At 46.8% G+C, this 10,426-nt stretch overlaps 1 protein-coding gene across 1 annotated transcript in view; it reads left to right on the plus strand.

The window, feature by feature from the left end:
• LOC112072310 (interleukin-1 receptor-associated kinase 1) overlaps window positions 1-10,426 on the plus strand; it is a 67,797-nt gene that overhangs the window by 40,693 nt on the left and 16,678 nt on the right. Inside the window, 2 exon segments of the mRNA XM_070439739.1 lie at window positions 6,008-6,120; window positions 9,203-9,413. Of these exon segments, the coding sequence (XP_070295840.1) occupies window positions 6,008-6,120; window positions 9,203-9,413 (324 nt within the window).

A 10,426-nucleotide genomic window follows, 5' to 3' on the forward strand; every position in this document is an offset into this window, starting at 1 on the left:
AGTACACTACTTCCTCTCCTAGCTACCTGATATTGGCTAAACAGTACTAGCCTACTCCCCTCGCCTTACTGACCTGGATATTGGCGGACACTATCTAGCTACACTACTTCCCTCTCCTTACTGACCTGGGATACTTGGCTACACTACTCCCTCTCCTTACTGGCCCTGCTATTTGGCTACACGTATTCTAAAGCTACTTCCCTTCTCCTGTACTGCCTGCTATTGCATACAGTACTCTAGCCTACTTCCCTCTCCTTACTGGCCTGCTCATTGGCTACACTATCTAAGCTACTTCCCTCTCCCTTACTGGCCTGCTATTGGCTACACTATCTAGCTATTTCCCTCTTCCTTACTGGCCTGCTATTGGCTACAACTATCTAGCTACTTCCCTCTCCTTACTTCTCTGCTATTGGCTAGCACTATCAGGCTACTTCCCTCTCCTTACTGAGCCTGCCATATGGCTACACTATTCTAGCTACCTTCCCTCTCCTTTACCTGGCCTGCTATTCACACTATCAGCTACTTCCCTCTCCTTACTGGCCTCGCTATTGGCTACAACTATCTAGCTACACTAACTTCCCTCTGCCTTACCCTGACCTGTATTGGCTACACTATTCTAGGCTACACTACTTCCTCTCCTACTGTCCTGCTATTGGCTACACATCTAGCTAACACTACTTCCCTGTCTCCTTACTACCTGCTATTGGCTACACTATCTGCTACAACTACTTTCCTCTCGTTAACTGGCCTGCTATTGGCTACAGTAACCTAGCTTACTTCCTCTCCTTAGCTACCTGCTATTGGCTACACTATCTAGCTAACACTACTTCCTCTCCTGACTGCGCCTGCTATTGTGAGCTTACCAGTACCTAGCTACTTCCCTCTCCTTACTATAGGCAAGCGTGGCAGTCGAGACCACTTTGCTCCATGTTGTTGTGTGGCCACCTAGCAGTGCCAAACCTCCCCATAGCAAGCGTAGCACTATCACGGTGATCAAATCCAGGATGGTTTACTAAATACCCAATATTACAGTATTTCTCGTGTAGGAAGTTATCCTACTCGAAATAGGTCAACAGTAGGCCTACCCAAAGCTAAATAACATTACCACAATGTGATCATAATTCCTACATAACCTGTTACTTAAACACTGCGTGAAGCAACTGCAGGGTCGGTAAGCACTAGGCCTCTTCACCAGACCCTACTGCCTCGTCTCCGAGACCTGTTGTCCGCGAGCCAAGAGGCTAGCAAGCACCTCCGATACAACAACCGTTGGTCATTAACTTTACGCTGTGACTTGACATGTCACATGTACATCAAATGCGTGACCAATACTGAACAAGTTAAATTCTCCACTCACCCATCAAAATTAAACATCACTTTTATTTCCACAAGTTTTTAAATTAGACCATGCTGCTATTTGCCAGCAGCCAGCGTAAACTAGCTAGCTGAGGAGAAAGGGACTCATCAGGATGACACTGAACTAGCTAGCTGGGAAGGGGCTCATTCAGGAATGACATGAACTTGAACTAGCTAAGCGGGCCAAAAGCATCACTCCAGAAGCTAAAAATATCATCACGACGATTAGAATAAAAATCGCAACTACACGCACAATCAACGCGCAGGCTAAAATTTTACCGTAACGATCTACTGAACTCATTGATAGCATCTACTACTTCAGCTATACTACAGAACCATAATTCACCCTCAATATAACGAACCTAATTCAAAACTTCTGACTAAATAGATAACGGTTAGCTCTCAATTTAATTCACGTAAAAGCCCACTCGACTTCTCATCAACTAAGTACCATTCATCACCTATCATCTCAATCAGGCATGACTGACTTGAACTAGCTAGTCGTGCTATACCTCTGAACTTAGCCCAGCTCTATAAGGTCTCATCTAGGTGAGTATGACTAGCGAAAATCTGAACTAGCTAGCTGGAAGGTCTCATCAGGATGACTGAGCTGAACTACTAGCTTGGCTAAGGCGTCATCAGGCACGACTAATCATGGACTGAATAGCTGGGAAGGGCTCAATCAGGATGACTGACTGAAGCTAGCTAGCTGGGAAGTCTCATCAGGATGACTGAACTGAACATAGCTAGCTGGGGAAAGTTCTCATCAGGAACGACTAACTGAACTAGCTAACGCTGGAAGGTCTCAATCAAGGATGACTAACTGAACTAGCTAGCTGGGAAGGTCTCAATCAGGATGACCTGACTGAACTAGTAGCTGGGAAGGGGGCTCATCAGGATGACTGACTGAACAAGCTAGCTGGGAAGTTCTCATCAGGATGACTATACTGAACTAGCTAGCTGGCTAACTGAACTAGCTAGCTGAGGTCTCATTCAGGATGACTGAGCTGAACTAAGCTAGCTGGGAATGTCTCATCAGGATGAGCTGAACCTGGAACTAGCTAGCTGGGAAGGGTCATCAGCGATAGGACTGACTTGAAACTAGCTAGCTGGGGTAAGATCTCATCAGGATGACCTGACTGAACTAGCTAGCTGCTAACTGAACATAAGCTAGACCTGGTGCAAGGGTCTCATCAGGATGTACCTTATGACTGACTACTAGCTCGGGAATGGATCTCCATCCAGCGTGTAATGACTGACCTGAACATAGCTAGCTCGCGGAAGGGGCTCATCAGGATGACCTGACTGAACTAGCTAGCTGCGGAAGGGCTCAATCAGGACGGCTGAACCCATCATTCGTTTCCATCCACTTCTCATACGCTCACATCCATTTGCACTAGCAAGAAAAATCTTTCTACTCGACATATGTCATCCAATATTCTAGTGGCACCAGGCTGATTCTGCTATAGAAGCCTCTTCCCTCCTAACATTCAAAAATGGCAAGAGAGGTGTTGTTACCAAAATGGCCATCAGCGATTGAGATCATTCCTCTTACAAATCTAACCATCCAGAATATCAAAATTTGATAACAACCGTGTAGGCTGTCTCTGGCCCACCACATCTGTGTTCGGCCAATCACGGCAGATGGTTCAGCATATCAATCATGGAGAAGCAAAAATCCATGAAGTCACGATGGAAAAGAAAAGGTAGTTTGCGGAGCAGATAGTGGATGGGTAGAGCCAGGAAAGCTTACCTCTTGATGATCTCCGTATGGTCACCTTACAAGTGCAAGAATCGGACAGGATGAGTGGAGGAACGTGAAGGCTTCTGGCATGTGCCCATGCAACCACACCGAACACCGCTCGTGGCCAGAAAGGGGGCAGCACTGCGCCTAGAGGGAGAGGCACACCACCACAGTCACACAGCACCAACAAACACATATTTTCCAGAGTTCAACCTCTGTGCCAATGTCTCCTTCTCAATGTTTAACTGTTCTCAAGCAAGCAGCGCAGTACCCCGTCCCGATGCTCGATAAGCAGTCCCCGTACCGCGTCGCTGATAGCAGGTCCCACGATATCCCCGTCGCCAATTAGCATTCCCCGGTCCCCGTCTGATAAGCAGTCCCCTGTACCCACCTCATCGATAGCAGTCCCCGCGCGATAGCAGTCCCCTCCCGTACGCGGATAGCAGTACCCCGTTCCGCTCGCAGAGCATCGTAGAAAAATAGCGACGTTCCTCAGAGTTCCCGAAAACACCATCAGGAGGAAATAGCAGTCCGGTCCGATCTCGCGATAAGCAGATCACTCCGTCCTCTAACTTTGAGTGCAACAGCAAGTCCCCGTACCGTCAAGCACCACATAGTTCCGTATCCAGAATAAAAGCAAAAGTCCCCGTCCACGTCTCATGAATAAGCATCACCCGTCCCCGTCACCAGAAAAATTAGCGATCTCACCGTCCCGTCTCGAATAGCCAGTCCCCGTGTCCCTGAGTCTCCCGAAGTAGATAAATACTCTAGTCCTCCTTACCCGCGTCCTACAATCTAAGAATAAGCCAAATTCCGTCCCATCGTTGTCATATAAGACCCAAGTACGTACTATTGATTCACCATGCGATCCAATCCAGCTTAAAGAAACTTCCGTGCCTCACAGCAACCTGTCCTTCAGTTTTTCTTTAAAGGACTCACAACCTCCTAGAAGTTCGCCACTCATTACCTGTGATTAAACGCACCTGTTTGAACTCGTTACCTGTATAAAAGACAACCTTCCCACACACTTCTAATCAAACAGACTCCAAACCCTCTCCACAATGCCAAGACCATAAGAGCTGTTGTAAGGACATCAGGAGATAAACAATTGTAGACCTGCAACAAGGCTGGATGGCGCTACAGACAATAGGCAAGCAGCTTGGTGAAAGGCAACAACTGTTGGCGCAATTATTAGAAAATGCGAAGAAGTTCAAGATCGCACGGTCAATCACCCTCGGTCTGGCGCTCCATGAAGATCTCACCTCGTGGCATCAATGATCAGAGGAAGGGAGGGATCAGCCCAGAACTACACGGCAGGACCTGGTCAATGACCTGAAGAAGAAGGCTGGGACCACAGTCTCCAAAGAAAACCATTAGTAACACACCATGGCCGTCAGGATTAAAGTCCTGCAGCGACACGCCAAGGTCCCCCTGCTCAAGCCACGCATGTCCAGGCCCCGTCTGAAGTTTCCAATGCCACCATCTGGTATCCAGAGGAGAATGGGCAGAAAGCGTCATGTGGTCTGAATAACAAAAATAGAGCTTTTCGGGTCTAAACTCACTCGCCGTGTTCGAGGAAAGAAGAAAGGATGAGTACAACCCCAAGAACCACCATCCCAACCGGAAGCATGGAGGTGGAACTCTATACTATTGGGATGCTTTTCTGCAAAGGGGACAGGACGACTGCACCGTATTGAGGGAGGATGGCATGGGGCCATGTATCGCGAGATCTTGGCACAACAACCCCTCCTCAGTAAGAGCATTGAAGATGGGTCGTGGCTGTTCTTCCACCATTGACAACGACCCAAAACACACAGCCAGGCACACTAAAGGAGTGACTGCCGTTAAAAGCATCTCAAGGCCTGGCAGTGGCCTAAACCAGTCTCCACTCCGAACCAATAAGAAAATCTTTGGAGGTGAGCTGAAAGTCCGTATTGCCAGCGGACAGCCCCGAACACCCTGAAGATCTGCGGAGAATGTCTGAATATACACGTCGAGTGTGAAATAAAGGCCCATTCCCACAGTCCCGAGATCCTCCCGCATAGCCAGTTTGCCTCCGGGCCCCGTCCACCCAGCAAATAGACACGGTCAAAGAACATATCCACGCGGCAAGATCCCACCTGATCTCTGAACAATGCGAAGTTCACCATCCGTCCCGGTTCGCTACCACAAAGGTTTCTGTTACCGACATAGACCAATACCCCCAGTCCACGTCGTCCTTAGTAATAACCCGATGCTAGTTCATCCCACCAGATCCGATCCCCGATAGATCCCGAATCTACCTCGCCCCGCAATTAAAATGCAAATTATTACTTAAAAAATGCATACGAATGTGATTTTCTGGATTTTTGTTTAATCCGTCTCATTCACACCAGTTAGAAGTGTACCTATTGAACCTTAAAAATCTACAGACCCTCTACATGCCTTTGTAAGTAGACAAACTTGCAAAAATCGCGCAGTGTATCAAATAAACTTGTTCTCCCCACTGTATATCACCGCCAAATGCCATCACGCCAGTATCAAAAACATGAATAGAAGGGTTATCAAACAAATGTCTCTCCTTGAACATCCCTGTACATGTCTAGCTTTGTTGGAATGATACATTTTGAGGGCCTTCAGAAGTACATCGCACTGAGGGCAATCAGCCTTCCCGTCTCGATATGCCAGTCCCCCGTTCCCGTCCCGCGATAGCAGTCCCCGTCCCCGTCTCAATGTATCAGTCCCCGTCCGTCTCGGTATAGCAGATCCCCGGTCCCGTCCTCGAGAGCAGTTCCCCCGTGCCCGTCAAGCTACGTCCCCGGTCCGCTCCAGACATTAAACATTGAGAAAGAGGACATGACACAAGGATTGAACCTGGAATATATGTGTTGTTGGTGTGTGTTGACTGTGTGTGTGCCTCTCCCTCAGGCCAGTGCTGCCCTCTTCTGGCCACAGCGTGTCGGTGTGTTGCTGGGCACAGCCAGAGCCATTCAGTTCCTCCACTCATCCTGTCCGCAGCTCATACATGGAGACATCAAGAGGTAAGCTTTTCCTGGCTACCCATCCACATCGCTCCGCAAACTGACCTTTTCTTTTCCATCGTTCTTCTGGATTTTTGCTTCCTCCCCGATGATTTCTAGAATGTGAACACATTCTGGCCGTTGTGATTGGTCCCAGACACAGATGGGTTGGGCCAGAGACAGCCTACACGGTGTTATCAACTTTGATATTCTGATTGGTTAGATTTGTAAGAGATGATCCAATCGCTGATGCATTTTGGTACAACACCCCTCCATTTTGAAGTCTAGGAGGGAGAGGCTATATACAGAAACGCCTGGTGCCCAAATTGATGACATATGTCGAGCAGCTGGAGAGTTGAGTGGAAACGAATGGATTGGGTTCAGCCGTCCTGATGAGCCCCTTCCCAGCTAGCTAGTTCAGTCAGTCATCCTGATGAGCCCCTTCCCAGCTAGCTAGTTCAGTCAGTCATCCTGATGAGACCTTCCCAGCTAGCTAGTTCAGTCAGTCATCCTGATGAGACCTTCCCAGCTAGCTAGTTCAGTTAGCCAGCTAGCTAGTTCAGTCAGTCATCCTGATGAGACCTTCCCAGCTAGCTAGTTCAGTCAGTCATCCTGATGAGCCCCTTCCCAGCTAGCTAGTTCAGTCAGTCATCCTGATGAGCCCTTCCCAGCTAGCTAGTTTACGCTGGCTAGCTGGCAAAAGCAGCATGGTCTAATTAAAACTTGTGAAATAAAGTGATGTTTATTTTGATGGGTGAGTGAGAATTAACTTGTAGTATTGGTCACGATATTGATGTCACCGTGACATGTCAGTCAGCTAAAGTAATGACCAACGGTGTTGTATCGAGGTGCTTGCTAGCCTCTTGGCTCCGGACAACAGGTCTTCCGGAGCGAAGCAGTACGGTCTGGTGAAGAGGCTAGTGCTTACCGACCTGCAGTTGCTTCCCACCAGTGTTATAACAGGTTATGTAGGCATTATGATCACATTGTGTAATGTTAATTTTAGCTTTGTAGCCTACTGTTTACCTATTTCGAGTAGGATAACTTCCTACACGAGAAATAACTTGTAATATTGGTATTTAGTAACCATCTGGATTTCACCGTGATAGTCTACTGCTCAATGGGGAGCGTTTGCACTGCTAGCTGGCCACACAACAACATGGAGCAAAGTGTCCTTCGATCCCGCTTGCCATAGTAAGGAGAGGGAAGTAGCTAGGTACTGTAGCCAATAGCAGGCCAGTAAGGAGAGGGAAGTAGTGTAGCTAGATAGTGTAGCCAATAGCAGGTCAGTAAGGAGAGGGAAGTAGCTAGATCAGTGTAGCAATATCAGGACAGTAAGGAGAGGGAAGTAGTGTAGCTAGATAGTGTAGCCAATAGCAGGCCAGTAAGGAGAGGAAGTAGCGAGATAGTGTAGCCATATCAGGTCAGTAAAGGAGATTGGAAGTGCGTGTAGCTAGATAGTGCTAGCCAATAGCAGGTCAGTAAGGAGAGGGAAGTAGTGTAGCTAGATACTGTAGCAATAGCAGGCCAGTAAGGAGAGGGGTAGCTAGATACTGTAGCCAATAGCAGGCCAGTAAGGAGAGGGAGTAGTTAGATAGTGTAGCCAATAGCAGGCCAGTGTAGGAGAGGGATAGCACGCTAGCCTAGATAGTGTAGCCAATAGCAGGCAGTAAGGAGAGGACGTATTAGTAGGTGTAGCCAATTAGCAGAGCCAGTTAAGCCGTAGAGGAAGACTGTAGCCTAGATAGTGTAGCCAATAGCAGGCAGTAAGGAGAGGGAGTAGCTAGATAGTGTAGCCAATAGCAGGCCAGTAAGGAGAGGAGTAGCTAGATAGTGGGAAGCAATAGCAGCCAGTAAGGAGAGGGAGTAGCTAGATAGTGTAGTCAATAGCAGGCCAGTAAGGAGAGGAAGAGTAGCAGATAGTGTAGCCAATAGCAGGCATAAGGAGAGGACTAGCTAGATAGGTAGCCAATACAGCAGTAGAGAGGGAGTTAGCTAGATAGTGTAGCTAAAGCGGAGTTTAAGGTACTGAACTGACGAATCCGTGTCCGTCTCACTCGAACTCTCACTCCGCCCGCCGTTAGCCTTGTTAAATTCTGCTGGACACAGGCAAGAGGTAGGCTAGCTTTGTAAATTCAGGCTGCGGACACCAGGCAAGAGGTTAGGCTGCTCTGTTAAATTCAGGCTAAGATCACCAGGCAAGAGGTAGGCTGCTCTGTTAAATTCAGGCTGAGTCACCAGGCAAGAGGTAGGCTGCTCTGTTATAATTCAGGCTGGGACACCAGGCAAGAGGTAGGCTGCTCTGTTAAATTCAGGCTGGGACACCAGGCAAGAGGTAGGCTGCTCTGTTAAACTTCAGGCTGGACACAGGCAGAGGTAGGCTGCTCTGTTAAATTCAGGCTGGGACACCAGGCAAGAGAGTAGCTGCTCTGTTAAATTCAGGCTGGGACACCAGGCAAGAGGTAGGCTGCTCTGTTAAATTCAGGCGACACCAGAGCCAAGAGGTAGGCCTGCTCTGTTAAATTCAGGCTAAGTCACCAGGCAAGAGGTAGGCTGCTCTGTTAAATTCAAGGCTAAGTCACCAGGCAAGAGGTAGCGCTGCTCTGTTAAATTCAGGCTGATCACCAGCAGAGGTTAGGCTGCTCTGTTAAATTCAGCCTGTGAGTCACCCAGGCAAGAGGATGCGGCTCTGTTTAAATTCAGGCTGACACCAGGCAAGCGGTAGGCTGCCTCTGTTAAATTCAGGCTGGGACACCAGGCAAGAGGTAGGCTGCTCTGTTATATTCAGGCTGAGTCACCAGGCAGAGGTAGAATGCTCTGTTAAATTCAGACTTGGACACCAGGCAAGAGGTAGCCTGCTCTGTTGACTGAATCATTCCTTTGTCCCCATAATTTCATACTACCATATTAAGCCTCCATCTCATATTTGAAATGAGAAATTAGCCTCTAGAAGAATACCCAGGTGGTGACTGATCTACAGCTGATGCTCGGACATTTTTTGAAGGAAAACTTGGCACAATAAATAACTGAAGTTTGCATTGATCCTAAATTGATCCTTCTTTTTTGATCAATCCCACTCCGACCATCTGTCTTCTTCTTCCAGCTCGAACATCCTACTAGACGAGCACCTGGAGCCTAAGCTGGGGGACTTTGGCCTGGCCCGGTTCTGCTGTAGCTCCAGTAGTAGGWCAGCTGGTAGAACCACCACGGTAGCCTATACCAAGACAGTGAGGGGAACACAGGCGTACTTACCTGACGAATACCTCAAAACAGGAGCGTTGGGAGTAGCCATTGACATCTTCAGCTTTGGAGTGGTAGGAAGAAAGCACACACTGTACTGCTGTACTATTATACAGTAGCCTAGTACAGTAGCATAGTAGTATATAATAGCATACTACTGCACTATACTATTATATACTACTGTACTAGGATACATTACTCTATTATAAAAATGTACAACTGTACTATACCACTATACTGCACTATACTATTATATACTACTGTACTGGGATACATTACTCTATTATACTAATGTACTACTGTACTATTGCACTATACTATTATATACTACTGTACTAGGATACATTACTCTATTATACTAATGTGCTACTGTACTATTGCACTATACTAGTATATACTACTGTACTAGGCTACATTACTCTATTATACTAATGTACTACTGTACTATACTGCTCTGCTATACTATGCTACTGTACTCTACTAATTTATTTTACATTTATTTAACTAGGCAAGTCAGTTAAGAACAAATTCTTATTTTCAATGACGGCCTACCGGGGAACAGTGTGTTAACTGTCTTGTTCAGGGGCAGATCGACAGATTTGTACCTTGTCAGCTCGGGGGATTCCATCTTGCAACCTTTCGGGTTACAAGTCCAACACTCTAACCACTAGGCTACCAGCCACCCCTTGTACTACTAATGTACTACTGTTCTATACTACTCTACTCTACTGTATTACTGTACTATACTACTCCACTATACTACTCTACTATACTACTGTATTACTGTACTMTACTACTCTATTACTGTACTATACTACTGTRCTACTGTACTACTCTACTGTATTACTGTACTATACTACTCCACTATACTACTCTACTGTACTACTGTACTCTACTACTCTATTACTGTACTATACTACTCTGCCATACTAATGTGCTACTTTACTATACTAATGTGCTGCTCTATACTACTCTAATATGTTACTGTGCTATACTACTATACTAATGTACTACTCTACTATACCAATGTACTACTCTACTATACTAGTGTGCTACTCTACTATACTAATGTACTACTGTGCTATAC

The sequence above is a fragment of the Salvelinus sp. IW2-2015 genome, unplaced genomic scaffold (genome assembly GCF_002910315.2).
Source record: "Salvelinus sp. IW2-2015 unplaced genomic scaffold, ASM291031v2 Un_scaffold1887, whole genome shotgun sequence".
Taxonomy (NCBI): domain Eukaryota; kingdom Metazoa; phylum Chordata; class Actinopteri; order Salmoniformes; family Salmonidae; genus Salvelinus; species Salvelinus sp. IW2-2015.